Source organism: Rhinolophus sinicus, chromosome 17 (genome assembly GCF_057876585.1).
Source record: "Rhinolophus sinicus isolate RSI-liver-muscle chromosome 17, RSI-T2T, whole genome shotgun sequence".
NCBI classification, from domain to species: domain Eukaryota; kingdom Metazoa; phylum Chordata; class Mammalia; order Chiroptera; family Rhinolophidae; genus Rhinolophus; species Rhinolophus sinicus.
In genome coordinates, this window is record NC_142517.1 from 59,982,672 (window position 1) to 60,005,151 (window position 22,480).

Below are 22,480 nucleotides of genomic sequence, written 5' to 3' on the forward strand. Positions count from 1 at the left end.
ATCAGTCTCATCACCCCTGAAACGTCATTGTTAATACGCTAGATTGGATCCTTGTACTAACTGTGGTCCGTGGGACCAGCCGCGTGAGCAGCCCCTCGGAGCTTATGGAAATGCAGAGTTGCAGGCCTCTCCGAGGGAATTCCAGACCCCCTGAATCAGAATCTGAATTTTAACCAGACCCCTAGATTTCGTTAACATGCAGATTTGTATGTTTTCAAGTTTGAGAAGCACTGGTATTATAGTGACTCTTTCCAGTGGAATGTATGTGTTTATCTTTCTAACAGAAATTGGATCTCACAGAATATACTGTTTTGTAACTTCTTTTAAACCTAGTAAACTGTGCAGTATTTTCATTCACATAATTTTATAATGTCCCTTTTTATACTCTGGAATTCTACTCTGTGGATTATCATAATTTACTTAACCATTCCACTCGCATTATCCTTTTAAAGTCTTTTTTTATACTCCCATCCTCTAAGCCACGTTTCTATTTTGTGGTTATTGTCATTTTGTGATTATAGAACTCACGTAATTTTCCTACATTACCTTTGTCTGGCCGCAGATGTTTTTATCCATCTCTGTTTCATGTTCACAGCCTGCCCTTTTGTAGCTCATCCTTTCCACACAAAGGGTCTGCATCTCTTCAGCAGAGACTCCTTCCCCATGAGCCTCCCAGCATGGCCAGCGAGGAAGTAGAGCCTGTTTTCCTCATGTATGCTCTTCTGCCAGTGAAACCAGAACCTTCACCTTAAAGATCTTTCAGCATTGTCTTCCCATCCCAACTAGCAGTCCAGTGGCAGGTGTATAAAGTACCTGTGTTCACCGTATTGTTACATTGGGCTTAAAAAATTCACACCAGTGGAAATGCTGTGTGTTGGCAGGAGTTACTCCTCACAAACATCTAGGAAGACAGCACTAAACTCTGAGGAGGAAAAAGAGATCATTCATTATCCAGAAGTCAACTAGAAGTCTCATTGAGCTCAAAGCAAACGTCTCACTCAGTCTTGACTGGCCTCAGTTCATTCAAGTCAGAGCTGGAAGGAAGCAGGGCTTGGGGAGAGGGGAATTCACTCCGTATCTGCTCTTAGGTATGGTCACATACAGCCTGTACACGTGAGAAAGGCACATTTTAAAAGGAACAGAGGGGCAAGAAAAAAAGAGTGCTGTGAGCAGAGATTCCAAAGGAAAGATGATGCAAGAAGAATGGAAAGATTTAAAAGGCAAAATTTTAACCATACATCACGAATGAGCTCAGTGAAGGGGAAAAATGGATAGAAGTGAATAAATTTTAAAACAAAACTTATGTGGTCACTTAGAAAGGTCTGTAATGAGTTCAGGAGTTTAAAAGGAAGGCACATTGGTTGGTATAATTCTGATACCAATTCCAACATGTGTTCTTTCCATACTGCCAAGCAGTTAACTCAGTTCTGACACTATCTACCTGGAGATGGCGTTAGATCCCACAGGTTAAGGGCTCAGTGCACAAGACTGACCCCTCCTTCTAACAGACACACACACTTCAGCACCTTAGATACTAATTGCAAGTCCAAGGTGTCACCTGTGCTTCTGACCAACTGGCTATCCCTTCCTTGGAGTCAATTAATGTGCTAGATCAGCTCCCAGAACTCAGAGAAACACTTTGCTTACTAGATTACGAAGTTTATTGCAAAAGAATATAACTCAGGAATAGCCAGATGCAAGAGATGCATGGGGCAAGGTGTGGGGAAAGGGCACGGAGCTTTTACTCTCCCCTCATCCCCACGTGTCAGCCAACCTGGAAACTCGCTGAACCCTGTCCTTTTGGATTTTTTTGGCGACCTCATTACATAGGCACAATTGATTAAATCATTGGACTGGCAATTGATTCAACCTCCAGCCCTTCTTCCATTCCTGGAGGTCAGGAGATGGGACTGAAAGTTCCAACCCTCTAATTGTAATATTGGTTCCCCTGGCAACCAGCCCCCACCCTTGGGTGCTTTCCAAAAGTCACCTCATTAATATAACAAAGACACCTTTATGCTGTCATCACTTAGGAAATCTAAGTGTTTTAGGAGCTCTGTGCCTGGCACTGGGACAGAGACCAAATACATATACAGAAGGTGCCAAAAACTGTGTACACATTTTAAGAAAGGAAAAAACTGTATTACAATTATGTTGATGGTAAACATTTTGAGCACCTCTTGTAATTGCAGAAGTCAAATGTGACTTGTATTCATCTTTTGTTATCGGTATATATTGAGTATTACAATTTTAATACAGTTTTTTCCTTTCTTAAAATGTGTATATATATATTTTTGGCACCCTCTGTATTTCTTATTATAAATCACAATATCACAGTTGGCTACAGCTTTTCTGGAGTAAATAAGCCTAGCTAGCTTAAACAACAAAGATAGTTTATTGGAAAGATCCTGGGGTGTCATGGAATTTCAGCCTCAGGAGTGGCAAGAATCAGGGAATTATAGGGAACCACAGCAGCTGGAGGTTGGAGGCCCCCTTGTCAGGGCGTATGTTCACATGACTCCATCTTCGTCTCTCATCTCTGCTCTTTGCTGTGTGTGTCTGTGCACAGACTTTCTCTCCTTCCCAGACAACATGATGGAAATAGGCTTGCCAGGCAGCTTTGAGTGTGTGTTCCTGGTTCAGCCATTTTGGAAGAGAAAGTTCTCTCTTTCCCAAATTGAAATTCCTGGGAAGGAACTACTTGATCCAGTTTGGATCATGTGTTTGCTCCCAAACCAGTGTGCTGTGGCCAGGGGATGGTGTTACACGTACAAGCATGACCACCCCCCGTGTAACTTGCACTGGAGGGGTGAATAGTTGCCAAAAGGGGGTTGGCTAAGCAGACAGTGCAGTAGATTCTATCCAAGTAAGCACATAAGGAAGCGCAAAGTAGTTTATAGGAGCGGCTAAGGTGCAGAATGGGCTGGCTTACTGAAAAATGCCAACTGTGATGACAGCAACACCAACCTAGGATCAAACCACAAGAATAAAGAAAAGATAGAACCATTGCTGGGGAAATACTGAAATGTCAACAAATGTCAAAGAGCACGCAAGTAAAACTAGGAATTCCGAGTTCATTCTGGAGAATCTCTTCAATGTAGAAAGGATAAGACAGACAAACCTAAGGCGACACTCACTGCCTTCTCTCTCACTTTAATAAATAAACTTGCAGAGCACCTGTGGAGCTGATCAACATCACGGTTGGTGTTGCATCGAATCCCATGCGCTTGTACTATATCATCGCGTGGCCTCATAATAAATCTGAAGTCAGTACCTAAGTTCAAAAGATCAGTTGTAGTTGATGAACTGACTTTACAGCAGGTGTGAGTAAAAAAGGTTTGTGGGTTATATTGTCCATAAGCTTATTATGTGCAAGTTTCCAGTGATATGGCTGCCAAAGAACATCAAACATACTCTTTTAAAAATTACATATGTGTATAAAACAAATTACGTATGTGTATGTACACACATAATTTCTAGATTTAGAGGAGTTGTGTGTGTGTGTGTGTGTGTGTGAGAGAGAGAGAGAGAGAGAGAGAGAGAGAGAGAGAGAGAGAGAGAGAGAACATGAATCAAATGTGGGAAATACAGAAAAGCACAAAGAAGAAAGTAGAAGCTAGCCATGAGGACCCGCGGCAACACTAAGTTCTGTGAGCATTTTGGTGAATTCACTCCCAGGTGCTTTCTCAATGCTCGTGTGTGCAGAGGTCGTCTGGCTTTCAGTCCAGTGTTCTTTTCTCTCCTGTGTAGTCTAAGCCAAATGCTACTCGCATTGTGGTCTGCAGGCTGCCAGCATCACTGTCCTCCTGAAACTTGCTAGAGACACAGCTTCTCTCGGGGCCCTGCCCAGACCTCCTCAATCAGACCTCTCGGGGTGGGGACCAGGCATCTGTGTTTACACAAGGCTCTGGGCAAGTCAGATGCACAGGAAAGTTTGAGGAGCACTAGGCTTATACCAGTGTTCCTCAAGTGTGGTCCGTGAACTGTTACTGGACTGTGACACGATCATTCAAAACTTGAAAGTGAACCCTTAGAAACATTATATTCGTTTGACATGGCTGTGACATCCAGGCATGGGGTCCTTTTCAAAAATAGTTTTATTGTAAGTTTACAAAATCAGTCCATAGTAGACGCCTTAAAAAAAAAAACCTCATGATAGTTGGTGCCTGTGGGGAAAGATGAGAGGAGCGAATGAGACTTTATTGTCTTAATTTAAAAAGAATGGCCACAAGGAAAGAAAAACGTGTCCTTGACCACAGATGGTATGAAAAGTACTGGTCTATACTGTCTGTGTCTCTTTAGAGACAAAACTGCTCTTTTCCAAAGGAATCTGCTACCACTGTAGCCACTTGCAAGCGTCACTTTTAAACTGAGAGCTCACTTTTGTTGGAAGTGAGATAAACTGAATTTGGTGTGGAGGGATAAGCAGGAGCTAGACTTTGGTCTCTAGGAACAAAGGGGGCCACCTTAGCTCCTTCCTTCCTTCCTTCCTTCCTTCCTTCCTTCCTTCCTTCCTTCCTTCCTTCCTTCCTTTCTGAAATATAGAAAAATACATTTCAGTGTAGGTTTTTATAAAGCAGGGAAATGGCACAATCAGATTTGTGTGTTTTTTAATGAGTAGGCAAGACTGGGGGCAGGAAGATGAGTTAGGAAGCAATTGGCAGTTGTCTGAAGAGGTGACAGTTTAGGGTGGTGGTGGTGGAGATGAGGAAAAGTCAACAAATTCAAGAGTTGTCTTTTGTCTTTACTTTGTTCAAAGTGAAGGTTGAATACCTGTGTCAGGAGGTGAGGGAGAGAATTACCTCATTCCATGGTTTGGCTTTGTTTCTTGTGTATCTTAATATGGTTTTCAAGATAATCAGGCTTTTGTGCTCTTTATTTAAATAAAGGAGAGGTGAACGGTTGCTTGTTTTTACTTTTATCTCAGTCTGCTCACCATCAGCTCTGTGCATTATCCTTTGACTTTACCTGAATCCCTAGGGAGCATGGTTCCATCTTAATTTATCATAGAAAATATGCTTATTGACCCTTTGTTTCATCCTGGACCTTATAACCCAAGAAGACAATTTTGTTATATTTCCACAACAACGAAAAATTAATCTGAATATTTAGTAGGCTTTATTGAAAATGATTTACCCAGAAATACACAGGTATAAAACTAATCAATTAAAATTATAATATTGTTTATTATATGTGGTATGTACCTGCTTATGTGATCGCTAATTTGGGGGTAATTAACTTCAATTTGTGTGTATCCAGGAGACTACTCAGTGCCTAGCATGGTTTATGCAGTGATGCCCTCAGCCTATTGTTAACTGACCAGTAATAGTTCTTATAAAACTGGGGAGTCTAAGCCAGGGTCACCTCCTTTATATTTTATCAAGAACCTAAAACCAAATCAAGAATTTTTATATTTACTCTCACCATCAATTCAAATATTTAAAACACAGTTAACACCCAAAGGTGGGAGGTAGCCAAGAAAAGATTCTCTGTTTTCTCCATTAGTTTTTAAAAACCAACTTTACTGGAGGCATAATTTACACATAATAAAATGCACATATTAAGTGAGAAAAAAATACGAAAGAGTCTTAGAAGATAGAATACTGATTGAAAACCAACAAATTTTGTTTTAGAAAAATTCATACATCTTTATTTTTCTCTTTTTACCATGGATTGGTGAAAATGTCATCAGGGCTGGTCTGCAAGTACATGTTGAGAACCACCGTTCTAGAAGTATCTGGGAAAGAAGAACTTTTCTCAAAACAGTGTGGGGAAAGAAAAATAATATTCCTCCTACCCTTCTACTTTCTTGGCTGATACCCTCCCCCTGTGCCCTCCCCCCACCCACACACATACCTCTCTATAATATACATTAACGAGGAAAAAAATTACATATGTACACATGGGAGTCCCACAAAGATGAGGCTCAAAAGGCAACCAGATGACTGAGTCTAATACACCTTCTTGAGTTAAGAAAGAGCTAGGGGTCTGGGGCTTCGGGGGGGGGGGGGGGCAGGTAATTCATAGGAGGGTGACAAGAGGAAATATTTGGTAAACAGTAGCTTCCCTGCCATGTAGTAGGTAAGTCTGTCAGGTGCAAAAGTTATCTCTGGTAATAGCTTTATTCCTGGTATAGGCCACCTTTCTAACGTAAATCTTCTTTACAAAAGGGTAACTAGCACTCAGTTTTCAGATCGCCTGCTGTAGCTGCAGTTTCTTGAAAGTAATAAATATGCCTAAGAGGCATATTTTGGGGTGGCAAATTCTGCTACCCTCTGACAGAAAATACTGAGCTAACCCTGACTGAGGGGCTTTTGCTGGGAGCCCAGGAAGTGAAAGGTGAGGTTACCAGCTGTGGCATGGAGGTAGCTGTGGGGTGGGGAGGTGAACCATTTTTTTTGTATTCATTTATTCATTCATTACCTCTTACCAATCTCCTTTTTTTTTTTTTTAAACATGTTTAGCCTATCAGCTTATCACCGTGGTGATTGCCGCAGCAGGCGGTGGGCTTCTGCTCATCCTAGGCATTGCCCTGATTGTCACATGTTGCCGGTGAGTGATGGAGTTCACATTCTAATTCACTTGCTTTGCGTGTGCTATGTAAGGGCCAATTTTCACTCTTAAAGAATCTTTGGGGTGGTTTACAATATTAAATCATAACATATGGCCGAACCATTAAATAAAGGAGAAAGGGAAATTCATGATAGGTAGTGCCATTGGAGGAAAGGAAAAGAGAGCAAATGGGACTTTATTTTCTTTACTAAAAAGGAATATCCAAAAGCACAAGCAACAAAAGACGTAGATTGGACTGTATCAAAATGAAAAACTGCTATGTAGGGAAGGAAATTTTTTTCCTTTACCCTTCTAGGTTATTTGGCTGGTCTGATAATCAAATTGACAGAAGACAGATTAAAGAGAGAAAAACAAATTTAATTACGTATGGGGAGGGTATAAAAATATGAAACCCACAGGCAATCAGGCATTTGAGGATTAACGTGCCCTCCTGAGCTAAAGAGAAGGGGGTAGGAGTCTAGGACTTCAAAGGGCAGGAAGACAACTCACAGGAAGATGAGAACAGCAAACATTTTGGCAAACAAATGTTTGCCATGCCTTGCAGAGGCAATGGGACACAGAGGAATGTGATCCCCAGGCCCTGCTGAGCTCCCCCACAGCTCACCACACCTCGTCATACTCTTTGTACTTATCTGGTGATAGCTCTCTTCCTGGACCAGGCCCTCATCTAAATTCTTTCAGGCAGTTAAGGGGGAGGTAGAAAAAGCTCTTCCTGAGTCTTTTGGCCTGATTGCCTTCAGCTCAAAATAGCCCACATGCTAAAGTGGTACATTCTGGGGAGACTTGTTCTGAACCCTTTCAGCTTCAAAAATCACTCTCAAGAAAGTGAAAAGACAACCCACAGAATGGGAGAAAGTATTTGCAAATCATATGTCTAATAAGGGACTTGTGTCTAGAGTATATAACGACTTCTTACAACTCAATAATAAAAAGGCAACCCAATTTAAAAATGGGCAAAGGCCTTGAATAGACGTTTCTCCAAAGAAGACGCACACGTGGCCAATAACCACATGAAAGAATGCTCAATATCATTAGCCATCAGGGAAATGCAGTCAAAGCCGCCATGATTTACCACAAGGATGGCTATTTAAGAAAACAAACGGGAAATTACAAGTGTTGGTGTGAGGATGTGGGAAAAATTAGAACACTCATCCAGTGCTGTGGAAATGTAAAACGAGACGAGCACTTTAAAGCTGTCTGGCAGTTCCTCGGGGAGTTCAACACAGAGTGGCAATTTGACCTAGCACTTAGCACTTCCACTTTTAGATATACACCGGGGGTGGCAAAAAAATGTACACAAGTCGACACTTTGGTCACTGTTGCTCAAGCAGTAGTTCACTATAACCTGAAGTGTCTGGACGCTGATGGTTACCACTTTGAGCACCTCTTGTAATTGCAGAAGTCAAACGTGACTTGTATTCATCTTTTGTTATTGATATATATTGAGTATTACAATTTTAATACAGTTTTCCTTTCTTAAAATGTGTATACCTTTTTTTTGGCACCCTGTGTGTGCATGTGTGTGTGTGTGTGTGTGTGTGTGTGTGTGTGTGTGTGTTTGTACCGTGTTTCCCCGAAAATAAGACCTAGCTGGACAATCAGCTATAATGCATCTTTTGGAGCAAAAATTAATGTAAAACCTGGTCTTATTTTACTATAATGAGACCGGGTCTTATATGATATATGATATGATACGAGATATGATATGATATGATATGATATGATATGATATGATATGATATGATATGATATAAGACCTGGTCTTATATAATATAATATATAAGACTGGGTAGCCTGGTACAAGGCTGGTAATTTTGCTCCAAAAGACGCATTAGAGCTGATTGTCCGGCTAAGTCTTATTTTAGGGGAAACAGTGTGTGTGTGTGTGTGTGTGTGTGTATACATATATATACACGTATATATACATATCAAGAAAAATGAAAACTTATGTCCACACAGAAACATGTACGTGAATGTTCATAGTAACATTTTTCATAATAGCCAAGAGGTGAAAATAATCCTGATATCCATCAACTGATGAATAAACAAAATATGATATATCCATACAATGGATTATTATTCAGCCATAAAAAGGAATGAAATACTAATACTTGCTATAATGTGCATGAGCCTTGAAAATATTATGCTACGTGAAAAAAGCCAGTCACAAAAGACCCCCTGTTATATGATTCCATTTATTTGAAATGTCCCAAATAGGCAAATCTAATAGAGACAGAAAGTACCTGAGTGGTTGCCCAGGGCTGGATGGGCAGGGAGAGAATTGGGAAGTGATGGCTAAGGAGTACAGGCTTTCTTTTTGGGGTGACGAAACTGTTCTAAAATTGAGGGTGATGATAGCTGCACTTAAAACCATTGATAATACTAAAAACCATTTAAATATACTAAATATGTAAAAACCGTTGATTGGACACTTTAAATGGGCCAATTAAGAAACTAACAAACAAAGAGGAAAGGGTTACCTGAAACATTCGAGCAGTTAGAAGCTGTAGCTGGCGCAGGGATGAGCAGAAACTCAGCGGTAGGCTTGGCTCTGGCTCCCTGGCAGCCAGTGGGATTGGGTTTCTACTGGAAAAGGAAGGCAAAGGACAGAGTTGGTCTCCCTTCTCGGATTATCTATTCAGATAAGGGAACATTATGACCTTTGATTTAGATGGTAATAAATGGCAGGAATTATCTTGACATAACAGATGGAGGAAACGTACCAAAATAGCAAGTTACCTTTTGACCATTGACATGAAGGACAGTTTGTGATATCCGCTATCTCCAGTAAGGCTGCCGAAAGGACGCCCATTCGGGAATGCAGGCCTCCTGGTGCAGCCTTTGCATGTCATTTACAAAGTTCCCACCACATGATCAAAGGTAAAGTACGGGAGTGGAAATAGAAGTCTGGGAAATAAAAGATCAGGAGCTGCAGAGATAAAACCTAAGTGCTCAAGGAGACATAAGCCTTATATTTGCTAAGCGTCCTATATCAGGTAGTGAGGTAGTGTAGCCATTTGGGGAAGAAGACTGCGACCATTGGTCACTGGGAAGGGAAGGGAGTTGTAAATGAATGAGTCATTGTTTGAGCTTGGATGTCCCACCCTCCAGGGACAACACAATGGCAGGTCTGTTCTGAACTTGGGGAAAGGGACAATGCCTAAGCCACATACTAGACATTTGGTTTTATGACCCTGAGTTATGTCATGCTTTCCCCAGAAAGTTTACATATAGGAAAATGAGGTAGAAGGAAGAAACTTCAGATTGATCTTAACTAGGGCAAATGTAACTAAAAATGTCTGATACTAGGCCCATTAGACAGGCAAATAACACATATACTAACAATTTCTAGTCAATGAACTCTCACAAGTAGAGGACTTGTCCCAGGGTTTCTCTGACCCACTTAAATGAGACTATGTATAGGTTGTAAATAGGTAGGCTTTTTTGCAAACAAAATATCCTATTTGTATGGTTTCTGAATTAGCCTCATGTAGTAAAACTGCACTATCCGTGGAGTTGGGAGGCCTGAATTCTAGTCCCAGCTTTTCTACCATGTTTCCCCAAAAATAAGACCTAGCCGGACAATCAGCTCTAATGCATCTTTTGGATCAAAAATTAATATAAGACCCAGTCTTATTTTACCATAATATAAAACCGGGTATGTAATGTAATGTAATATAATATATATAATATAATACAATAATATAAAATACTGGGTCTTATATTAATTTTTGCTCCAAAAGACGCATTAGAGCTGATTGTCCGGCTAGGTCTTATTTTCGGGGAAACACGGCAATAGCAAAATGTGGCCCCAGGAACAAGTTGCATCTCTTCACAAAGGCAGAGGGGCCCCATTTGCAGAGCTCCTGTTTTAGTCAATCTATGTGAGATCTAGGAGCACACATGTAAATTATGATGCTCAAGCTGGTGTGGAACCACTGGACTAAAGGCCTGAAGGCCCTAAGGCCTTTCCTTTATGCCCGCAAGAAGCAGTGATCTCTGTCCCCCCAGAAGAGCCTAAGCCAAGTCCATTGCTGCTGTCTTTAAGAGGTCTGGTAACCTGGCCTCTTGGACTGGAAGATTTTTTTTCATCTTTTCTTGCACTTGATTGCATTTTTACTTGTTTTGGGCAAATACTAAAAATAACAACAACAATAATATCCCTCGGTGATGAAAGAAATGTAATGGTAGCTTTAGGTCTAATTCATCTTGTAAAAGATTAGATGGTGCTTTCACAGATATCATTTCTTTACAGAATTTATTCATTTACATTTTCAAATATTTTTTACCCCACAGAAAGAATAAAAATGACATAAGCAAACTCATCTTCAAAAGTGGGGATTTTCAAATGTCCCCGTATGCTGAGTATCCCAAGAACCCTCGCTCACAAGAATGGGGCCGAGAAGCTATTGAGATGCATGAGAATGGAAGTACCAAAAACCTCCTCCAGATGACAGATGTGTATTACTCGGTGTGTATTCACACGTCCAGGGTGACCTCAGATTCCAGTTGCCTCTGAGAATTAAGGGATTCTGTTTTGTGGTAGTAGAAGCACTATAACTAGTTAAGGGTTAAAGAGAACAACAGCCTAAACCTCTTGTTCACATAGTTTAATATTCAATTCACTTATGATCTATTTTCATGGTATTTGTTTTGACATTGAGATATAAAGGCTATTTCCACAGAGCACATTACTTTTATGGGGTTTTAGCAATAACCCTTTTGTTACTGAACTTCCCTATAAGTTATAGGATTGGAAACTGAAAGCTAGAGAAAGGATTTAGTGGTATTTAGCATTTGGCTCTTTCATTTTTATCTCTTGTCTGTCATACTTTACCTCATGTGGTTGGTTAGATAGTTGAAACCGAGGGATTGGAGAAAGGTATCAAGAGAATAATTCAATGTCATCCTCAACCAGCACTTCTCAGAGGTTTACAAGCTTAGATACTCAGTAGGTCTTTAATCATTTGCTGTGCCCTGCCCCGGACGGCATCACTTGGAAAGATGGGAGACTCCCTGGAATCTTTTCTTCTTCTGTCCCACATTAAATAATCCATGTCATATTCCGGTGCACTGCTCAGTTCATTTCACATTATACTATGTCAGTCATAAAGCAAACATATATGGGATATCTGAGCTGAAAAATAGATGTCACCTGACTTCTCACGCCATGTGGGGCTGGTTGAGCTGTAGCAATAAACATGAAACCTCGCCCCAGCAGGGACTTAACAGCCCTAGGTAATCCTGTGACCGAAACCACAGCCCCTCTGTTTGCTATGGGGATTAACCATGAGGGTTTAGACTTTGGATGGGAGGGGCAGGTTTCTTCATGCTAAGAAAGCTATTTTTTTGATGGTCTCTTTGAAAAATTTGAACCTGAATGAAGAACAAGAAGACACAGGGGAAAAATAAATGTAGACACAAACTTAGCTGTAGTCCAGATATTTCCATTGATATTTCTGCCTGCCTAAGAGGTTTGTTTTGCTGTCTGTCCGGAAAGCCCTTTTACTCTAATAACTGCAGCCATAATTAAGCAGGTGTCATTCCCAGGAGTGCCACACATTCATACCGTTTGCTAGGGTCTCCTCAGCCCCAGCGTGGCACGACAACATAGCAACAAACAGGTCTGCAGAGTCATAGGACCCAATTTCGCTGTGTTTCCATGGCGTTAGCTAAAGAGTTGCCTTAAATAGATACAGTCAAGAACTTAAACGAACTCTGTCTTTATTTCACAATAGGTGTTCTATAGAAGCAGAGCCTAAGCTTATGGCATGAAGCTGTCACCTGAGTGAGAGCGCTGTCCCTCACACTGGTCTCAGGTGTCCATTGGGCTTTCCTAGGATTCATGTTTATTAAATGCAGTACCTCATGTTTTATTTCCGCCAGGCAAGCATTTTCCCCTGGGGGTCCTAAGTAAGGGCCTCCTCAAAGTAGCCCTGTCATTCCCAGGGAGCTTCTTCTGCATATCAGCTAGGTAGTCACAACCCACTAGGCTGGAACCTGGTTAGAGAGACCTGAGAATCGCTGTCGGCCTCCTGCTTTGGGGTCCTAACTCCACATCCAATGGGGTCGTACGACGTTTTGAAGGTAGGTCCCCTATTCATGGCTGGGACAGTCGAGTTCAGCTAAATGCCAGAGAGGATTGCTCTGGCATTTAGAGCGCAACAGAGAAAGATACTTTTTTCAAAGGTCAAGCTAATCATCAGATAATAATTCATCTTGATCATAATCAAGATAAACATTAACCCAGGTCTTTTCCTTTGTTGGTCTAAAATCACCCAGCTGCCCTTGATTAATGTTTTTTTTTTTAATCCCCTTTTAAAATATGGGCAAAGGTATCCCAGTTTCCATAAAGAAATAGCCTAGGGGGTCCTGACTTCTAGGTCAGACCTCGCTCTGCTATGTATAGCTGCCTCCATTTTAGGTTTATTAAAATGTAGCGTTCTTTTGAAAAAAAAAATAAATAAACTATTATATTTAAACCCACAAATAATAAATTGACTTTTTTTCTTTTCTCTTTGGCTACCAGCCCACAAGTGTAAGGAATCCTGAACTTGAACGAAATGGACTCTACCCGGCCTACACTGGATTGCCAGGATCACGGCATTCTTGCATTTTCCCGGGACAGTATAACCCATCTTTCATCAGTGATGAGAGCAGGAGGAGAGACTACTTTTAAGGGAGAAGACAGAGGGGCTCATTGCTCTGAGCGAGGGCCGGGGACCTCTGTTGCTCAGAGGACTGCACCAGGGGGGCACCGCTGGCTGGCTGCTCCCAGGACTTGGGGAGCCACCCTGGAGTGGCAGGAGAAAGTGGGACAGGCGAGAGGGGCATGACCACCGTGGGCGGGGACAGATGGAACCTGTGGACTTGGCACTGCAGGCTGCTCATTCGTTACTGTGAATGTGAACATAGGCCAGTACCAGGAGCGTCTCTGAGGGACTGCAGCTTGGCCATTGGCTCCAGGGACCACGTCAGCTAGGGCAGATCGTTAGGCACCATTGCAAGGACCCAGTTTTTCTCTTAGTTTGCACTTTAGTCAATTGGGTAGTGAGAGCTCCCTTTGGATGCTTTTCAAGACTGGTCCAGAAAGACCTCTTTTCCCCAGGCGCTTCCATAGGCCTTAATTTGGTGAATAATTTACAGCAAAATCCTGGTTTTTTAGTTGTTTTCCTGTCAGTACCCATGTGCTAAACAACCTGAGTGGTTTGGAGAAGCTGTAGGTTAACTTAACAATATTTTAATATGTTTCTAGGTCGTCTAGTGCTACAGGTTCCAAGCCAACCTCCCAAAATGAAGAATTGAAATTTGTGAGTCACAGCACAGAACTCCAGTTTGTTTTTTTAGTCAGGGTGACACACTGATTTCAGAGTATGTTTTCCCGTTGCCATTAAATCTCAGATAAGTGTGGGTCAGGGCAAAATGACTGCCATTTGGTATTAGTTAGAGGCATCCAGCTGCCCCGGAGTGAGACCCAGCGAGCAGCAAGGGGCACTGGCAGTGAGGCAGGCGCTGGACGAAGTTACAGCGCTGCAGGGGCTGGGGCACGGCACGATGTCGGGGACTCTGATCTTCGCCTTTGAGGCCGAGGCTGCTACAGATGGAGTAGGAATGGAAAGCCGAGTGCAGGTTGGGTCTGAGCTGGTATTTCACCACTGAAGGGAAAGCAGCTGGTGTAGTCCCTACAGCTGACTGGTTAGAAGAGTGGGCGGAACACGCAAGCTCCATTCCCTGAAACACCAGGGCTTTGGGAAGCCGTGTGGATGCCTGAGGAAGACTAGAGCTGGGATGGAGCCACATGTAAGTCTGCTTACCTGCTAGTGCTGCGTCTTTGCTTCAATCCCTGATCTTGTCCATAAACTCGGTGTAAACTTTTCAACCAATTGCTCAAAGCTATTTATTCGCTGAAGACATAACTTATTTTCACTCATCCAATAATTTTGTGTCTTTCTACTACTACATAGTTCCCTCCAGAAACATGATTGTAATTCAAGTCAGCATTGGAGAACTAAAGACTCCTGGCCAGGTAGGGGGTTGAGAGTTTGCCTGTAGGAAGGAAATTCCACGTGTCTTATTTATTATGCCTGTGACGTGGGTCCTGAGAGAGCAGCACATCCAGTGCTCAGGGTCTTTACCTGCTTCTTGTGGAACTGTGATTATTCTCGTCCCCTGCTTTTGAAGTATCCTAGTTTTGAATGAAGTGAAGAGAACACAGAGAATTGTGTTCTCACCCTGTGACTTGCAGCTCAGTGGCACCCACATTTTTGGAAATGGGGTAACCTTTGGGGACAGTTCTGTCCTGGGCATGGTGGTTTCTTCAAGGTTCTCTAATCTCTTCAGAATGTATCTAATGCTTATTCTTATGTAATCCTCATCCTGACAGTTGTAAATGCAAACTCCTCTATCCCGTGGTCTCCACAAGCCCTCACCCTTTGCAGCAGGTACACTAGTCAGGGGTGAGGCCTCTTAGTAGTTAAATTGCACTCATCTCATGAGATAGATACAAAAAGAATTCTGTTTTTGTCAGTGGATGCCAACTGAAAATTTCAGAGCATGTCCTTTTTGAAACCTTGGGCCTTGCATCTTTCTGTTGACCCGTTCAAACAGCCCTTTGTGCCTCATGGCTGCACATCTACCTGGACACTTCCAGGCTCCTGCACTCAGCTCACCTGAGCCAACAGACTTGATCCCTCCTGAGGTGGCCCAGCTTCCTGGCTCTTGATCAGACCCTTGCTCATCCCCAGGACCCAGAGCCACGGTGGGGGCACCATTCCCAGGCTTATGCGTCTCCCCCCTTTAGCGGACATCACAGCTGACAAATCATCTCTGATATCAGTGCGAGAAGCTATAAGTTCCACAAAATGAAGTGGTCTGTCCCAGAAGCATTCTTGAGAAGAATCCCAACGTCCAGAAAAGAATGTCCTGTGAGTTCCAAGGATGCTTTCCTGTGAATGGATTTTGTGCATATGAAGTAGATTAAGAATGTTGTTTTTCTTTTACTGTGAAAAAAAGCAGGCACCCTGCAAGGTTGAGTTCACGTAGTATCTGCAATTTCTAGAGGGCATGTGGGGGTGGGGAAGGTGCATCTCCAGAGTGGGAGGGTCTAAGGCATGAAAACAACATGACTGTACAGCAATGACAACTGCCCACCCTGGGCGAGGAAGGGCGGGGCTGACTTGATTCCTGCTTCGGGTTACTACCTCCAGTGGGGTCCTGCCGGGGCCCAGGGGAAACACCTGCTAGGACAGCCGCAGCCTCTGGACTGAAGGGTCAGGGCTGGATGCACCCCTGGCAAGCAGAAGCTCTCAGCTCGGGCACAGGAGCTCAGTATCAGCCCCCCGCACTTGGAATGTGTGATTCGTGCACACAGAAATGCCAAGGTCCTGTTTCAGGGCCCCGCAGCTGGGAGAAGTGGGAGGAAGGGGAAAATGACTCTTTACTGCCCAGGAGACACTTAAACTTCTGTAGGGATGGAACCCATGGGTCCGGTAGCATACTGGAGCGAGGTGACTCAGCAGGGCGGTGATCCCCTGCTGGCCTCCCAGCATCTGTGGGTTTTGCTTAAGCTCCTAAACAAAAGGTCTTGTTTCTCAAGTCCTTTCCTCTGTACCAAGAGCCAGCCAGGGCATTAGAGACAAAATAGGAAGTCTGAATAGTCATAGCTAGCCCCTCCGGTGTTCCCACCATGGCCAGGCTCCCTACATGGCATTTGGCCTCACCACACCCTTTGTGAGGTGGGCACGAGAGTGCCCGTGTCTTGGATATGGGAACCTTCAGAGAGGTAAATACCTTCCCTTGGAGAACCAGGAATCAAACCCTTCTGCCAGGCTTGCTCTTCCCACTGTACCTCCCTGCCTCACCTTCCTGGTGATGCCTCACCATCCAGAGTACTTTAGGTGTCAAAGAGGACGTGAGACAGTGGGCTTAAAGTGTAAGTTAATTTTTATAAAGAATCTTAATATTATTAAGCAGTCACTAAACTAATGAGATGAAGAGCAAAACATGTTGAATCCCCTTTTGAAAAAGTCCTTTCAGGTTTGTTGTTACACGTATTTCTTGGACACCTGTGGTCATCATGAACAAAATAGTGGCTGGCTCGTGCTTTAGCAAGAAGCATATTGGTACGTGGCTTTGGGTGTAGGAGGTATAAGGTGATGACCTGGGTTTTTGACAAACACAGCCAGACTTAGCCGTCCATCTGAGGGCCACTTTGCCTTTTTCCTGTGCTGAGGCCCTGGCTCCCACTGACTGGAATTACAGTTTTTTTAATGTTATCAGAGTTGGGAAAATATCAGTTGAATGTTGTAAATGCTGACAAATCTTCCTCCTTTGACAAAAGTTTATTTTCAGAAGCATTTAAGTCATTTAGAGCCCAAATTGCGAGTGAATAGTGTAATCAAGCTGGCTGATAGTGTTTGGGGTCAAAAAGTAAGATGTGATTATTAAGTTCTTGAAGAGGTAACGAACGGTCCATGTAAGCCTAAAAGGGAGGGCAGCATCTTTGCAATACAGGGCTCGATGGCTGCCCAAGAAAATGTCTTTGAAGGATGATATTTATGCAGATGTGAAAGTCCCAGAGCAGACATGGTAGGGGCATCCTTCACACATGACTTTTGCAGACCTCTACTAAGCCATCTTGCCCACTGCTGAAGTGCCTGGGTGCCCTGTAGCTCTATGAACTTTGCCTGGAAAAGCTAGAATTGTATAGTCCAGTTGCTCCTGGCTTAGTTTAGCCTAACACACTCAAAACCTGGGTTTGACCCATAGTTCTAAAATACTTACACTGATTTCAAAACTAAAGCACTTTGGAGAGAGAGAGAATTTCCATGCTTTGCATCTTGTTTAAGACTACCCTTAATATCAGATTTTTTTTTTCCTATGTGGAAACTTTTGTGGGGTTTAGAAGGGACATTCCATTTCCTTCTTCTTGACAAAGCATCATTCTGGGGTCTTCATGCGCATTTTTGGAAACAGATACACAGTTTGTAGAGTTGGTTTTTGAGTACCATACGTCTTCTTTTTTAATTTCCTCTCTTTTTGCGAATCCCCAGAGAAGGAAACTGGTTAAAATACTAGGAACATTAAAGTATTAAATGTCAGTTCATTTGTTGTGCTAAAGTATCTTTTCAATAACGTTACAATCCATCGTGTTTGGTGGAAACTGCTGACAGAAAAACTCGTGAAACCGAAAGGGACAACTTAGGTCTGAAAAGAGGCAAATCTTAGCTTGATTCTGTCCCCTTGGCATTTTTAAAGAGGACAGATTAGATTCTAGTTTTATCATTGTTTTGTGGACACGTCTAATGCACTTCAGGTGTAATCATTGGGTAGGAAGGATGGGACCACACAGGGAGATGATGGAGCCAGTCTACCTGCGAAACTAACCTGACTCACTTATCTTTCTGTATTACCTTGGCCTGTTTCTTTAAAAAAAAGATCTTTCATCATGGGTGGCTGTTAAGTTTTCTTAAGATTTGTGTTGGTGGATTTATGGTTAAATGAAGCATGCAGTTGGAATATGAACCTTCTGAGTTTTCACGTCCTGGATTTCTCTTTGCAAACCTTTAAACCTTAGCCCCTGATTGATTGTGTTAAATCCATTATGAGAATGTTATTTAAAGTTGTATTATAATTACAACCTCCACTAATTATTCAGTACTGTAGCAGCAAAGTATTATTTGTAAGAATTTGGTTATTTTTATACTTATCCACTATAAGTCTGGCGTTCTAGTCAGTAAAATGATGCAATAAAATAAATATCATTTTCATTGTGTGTTTTTCTTGTAAAAAACAAGCAACCAGACAGTGCAGCAGGTTATTTTTCATGAGGGCATCACTTAAATCATGGCCCTCTTTGCAGTGAACTCTTAATGTGGAAAATGTAGGGACTAACTCATTTCTGTATCCTCAGTGCACAGTGGGGAAATATACTTTTAATGATGGATGGATGGATGGATGGATGGATGGATAGACAGATAGACCTAAATGATAAAAAGCCTAATTTAGGTATAACACCTGCTTTTGTTTACTTTTCTTTCTGTGGCTTGAGAGCATAAGTAACTAATTCAGACACACAGTTTTCGCCTGTATGCCTCCCAATACCACTCCATGCCAACTCTTTACATCTTGGAGGAGAAGGAAAAGTAAGTGTATTTGTGCTTTGTGGCGGAGAGAATGTGTGGAACTTTAAGATGGTGAGCCAATGAATGTGGTTGCCTGACTAGATACCCACAATTTAACTGCATGTAATTGAACTAACTAGACTGGAAGCTGAGGTCATGGGCTGTGTCTTATAGGATAACTTCTTTGAAGCCCCAAAGTCTGGCATAGTGTTTTACATGTGGGGATCCAATAAATACACAATTAAGTTCTGACAAGTTCTGATCATTAAGTTCCTGAACTTGTTGCAATGATGATACTAACCTTTTTTGGTATCAGAGGGATTGTTCATTATGAATTTGTACCAACTGGACAAACAGTTAACCAAATTTACTATTTAGAAGTGCTGAAAAGGCTGCATGAAAAAGTTAACGACCTGAACTTTTGCCAACAATTCATGGCTCTTGCATCACGACAATGCACCAGCTCATACAGCACTGTCTGTGAGGGAGTTTTTAGCCAGTAAACAAATAACTATATTGGAACACCCTCCCTACTCACCTGATCTGCCCTCCCCATGACTTCTTTTGTTACCCGAAGATAAAGGAAATACTGAAAGGAAGACATTTTGATGACATTTAGGACATCAAGGGTAATACGACGACAGCTCTGATGGCCATTCCAGAAAAAAAGTTCCAAAATTGCTTTGAAGGGTGGACTAAGCTCTGGCGTCAGTGCATAGCTTCCCAAGGGGAGTACTTCAAAGGTGACCGTAATGATATTCAGCAATGAAGAATGTAGCACTTTTTATAGGATGAGTTTGTGAACTTAATTGGCAGACCTCATATACAGAAGATGCCAAAAAAATGTATACACATTATAAGTAGGAAAAAACTTAAAATTATGCTGATGGTAACCACTTTGAGCGCCTCTTGTAATTACAGAAGTCAAAGGTGAATTGTATTCATCTTTTATCAGTATATATTATTACAATTTTAATACAGTTTTTTCCTTTCTGAAAATGTGTGTACATTTGTTTGGCACCCTCTGTATGTTAATCAGTTGCTTCCTTGGGTGCTTTCATGGCAGGGGTGGATGAGCCTTTCAGATTCTGTCAGCTTTATGACAGAAACCTTGGCACTGGAGAGGCCAGTAGTGGCAGCTTGGGGCACAAAAGGAAGCTTTTGGCAGATTAGAGCAGGATTGTACTCATCAAACATCTCTGAATGGAGATCACCAGCAGCATTCCCCTCTCCTCACCTGGCCCCTCCCGCTCAGCTTTCTCAGCCCACCAGTGAATCCCCAACTGAGATCTTAATAGAACTGACCCATTTATTTTCCTGCCCAGCTCAGCCAGACATAAACATCACACAGAGATACCAGGAATGAAGATATTTATTTTGATTTTTATTGACCTCCTGAAAACTTACAGCACCATCAGAAGGCCTGGGGTCTGACGGCTGGGACGACACTTTCTAACCCTTTCATGGTTGTTTTTCCCAGATTGTGACGTCAAGCCTGAGTCTGTTCAGTTCTCTGAGCCTCGGTATCCTGATCAGTGAAGGGGGGATAATAATTATTGTCTCCTAGAGTTGTGAGGATTAAAGGGGAGAATTCATATGAAAACACTCTGTAAACTACAAAGACACATAACGCATATTAGTTCTCTTCCATAAGGCCCTCCTAGCACCAAAAGAAAGACAAATAACTGCAGGAGTATTATGTCATTTCAATGCTGATTAGCTAATTATTGGTCCTGGCGACCTTGGACTTGATTCAACTTCTTGAAAATCAATGGCATATGATGAGGGAAGGCAGAATTATCAGCAGTAGGTATTTACCTGGACACAAGGAGGAAAAAATACATAAAAAATGACCTTCAGCCTAAGAGGAAGTAGAGTATTCAGAATGTTTGAAAAGGGTGGCAACAGGAGAAGGAAGATAGAGGGAAACCTCTCCAAATGAAGTGGATGTGTCCCAGTACGTTCTTTGTGATAAGCAGCAGCACTAAAGGTAGCACTAATACAAGTGGGGACGAGAGATGTTTCAGGACATTGGAAAGGAGACTTTGCTTTAAAAATGTTAAATACAAATTAAAACAACACTAGGAAATTATAAAATAGAGAATCGCAGGATCTCAGGTTTGGGAGAGATCTCAGCCATCATTTACTCCGACCACCTTTACAAGCGCTTAAATTGCCTCTCATCTGAGGAGCTATCCCAGGAGTAGAGAGCTCATTTGCTTTGAGGAAGCCCCCGGCGTATCTCAATAACTCCAAGTACTAGAAAGTTCTTTCTGACTTTCACCCCAGTTATTTACCCCTTCTTGAGTGAGAATCCTTTTGGGAGGGGCAAGGAGATTGGAGGGGTGGAGGAAGTGGACTTAGGTTACAGCTATACCGGGACAGATTTGAGCAAAGCTGAGCAGGAGAGAAGAGAGAGGTGAGGCTGGGGAGGAGGGTCTATATGAAGGCAGGTGAGCTCCAGGTGCAAAGAGACTCCAATGATAGGGGACAGAGGTTCTGCTCTGGGTAAGCCACAAGCAACCTCCCAGGGATACCTGAAAAATGTGTGAAGAGACATGTTCCTGCCCACATCTGTGACCTCCCCAGCTATCTTTTTAGGCGTGGTGGTGGGGGGGGGAGAGGCTGACAAGCAGTGGGACAGGGCAGATGACCCTTGCCACTCATGCACACTTCCTGATTCATACCCCCGCTTACTAGCTCTGTGACCTTGGACAAGTTATTTTTAATCTCTTTTTAATTGCTCAGATGTGATCATATAGAATCTACTTCTTAGAGTTGTCATGAGACTTAAATGAGTCAATATCTATAAAGCACACCAGTATTTTATATTTAGTAAGTGCTGTGTGTTTGTTAAACATAAAACATTCTGGAGTTCAAACTAAAGGTATCATTGAACCATGACTTGGGTTTCACAATTTATGTGTCCGATTTCACATACTGCCCTTTTCTTCTCCTCCCTCCCCTCCTCATTGTTATTGTTAGTATTATTATATTCCTGACAACCTCCTAAACTATGCAACAAGTTAAGAATCACATTATAATGAGAGAGGCATCATAACAAAAGTTGCTAAGAGAGTCAAGTTGTTGTTGTTTTTTTTTGTAACTGTGAGGTGATGGCTGTTAACTAAAATTATTGTAGTGATCATTTCACAATATAAACATAGAAAACCATGATGTTGTACACCTAAAACTAATAATGTCATATGTCAATTATATATGTCAAAAAAAGAAAAGACAGGGTTTCCTGAAAGAAGCAGAAAGCGGGTGGTAAGCGTTGAAAGGAGAGAACATCTGAAGTCACTGGGACTCTGGGAGGAAGTTGATTCAGACGTGGGGGAGCAGTGAACAGAGGGTGAGAACAGAGGGTTTGTGGTAGCAGCAGTCCCCACATACAATAATTGTACTCTAGCAGAGCTCAGCAGTGTTGATTAGAGCCGAGCAGGGGCCAATAGGTGGACCCAAAATTGCAGTTTTGTTTGGTATGTGGCACCAGGTTGGGAGGGTACTGGCTGGCGTGACAGCCTGTGGCTCTGGCCTTAGAAGAGGGAAAGGCCGGGTGAAAATGAAGGGCTGACACAGATTACTATCTTTAATCCATAAAATACCTAAAAATGTCATACACTTTAATTAGGACATTATGAATACTTCTTCCATTAAAATAATAGACAAAAACCATTAATAGGAGCTACAAATGACCTGGCAAATATGTGGAGAATGTCCAAACTCATTAGTGGTCAAATCGATGAAAATCTAAATACTACTGAGATATCCGGTTTTGTTGT

General features: G+C 42.2%; 1 protein-coding gene across 3 annotated transcripts in view; it reads left to right on the top strand.

The window, feature by feature from the left end:
- Positions 1 to 18,341, top strand: part of HEG1 (heart development protein with EGF like domains 1) — an 82,444-nt gene extending 64,103 nt beyond the window's left edge. For all 3 annotated transcript variants that reach the window (XM_019738982.3, XM_074330619.2, XM_074330622.2), the window contains 3 exons: positions 6,465 to 6,552; positions 10,870 to 11,044; positions 13,103 to 18,341. In XM_019738982.3, coding sequence (XP_019594541.3) covers positions 6,465 to 6,552; positions 10,870 to 11,044; positions 13,103 to 13,252 — 413 coding nt within the window. In that variant the 3' untranslated portion in view covers positions 13,253 to 18,341. The remainder of the gene's footprint in view (positions 1 to 6,464; positions 6,553 to 10,869; positions 11,045 to 13,102) is intronic.
- The last annotated feature ends 4,139 nt before the right edge of the window (positions 18,342 to 22,480 follow it).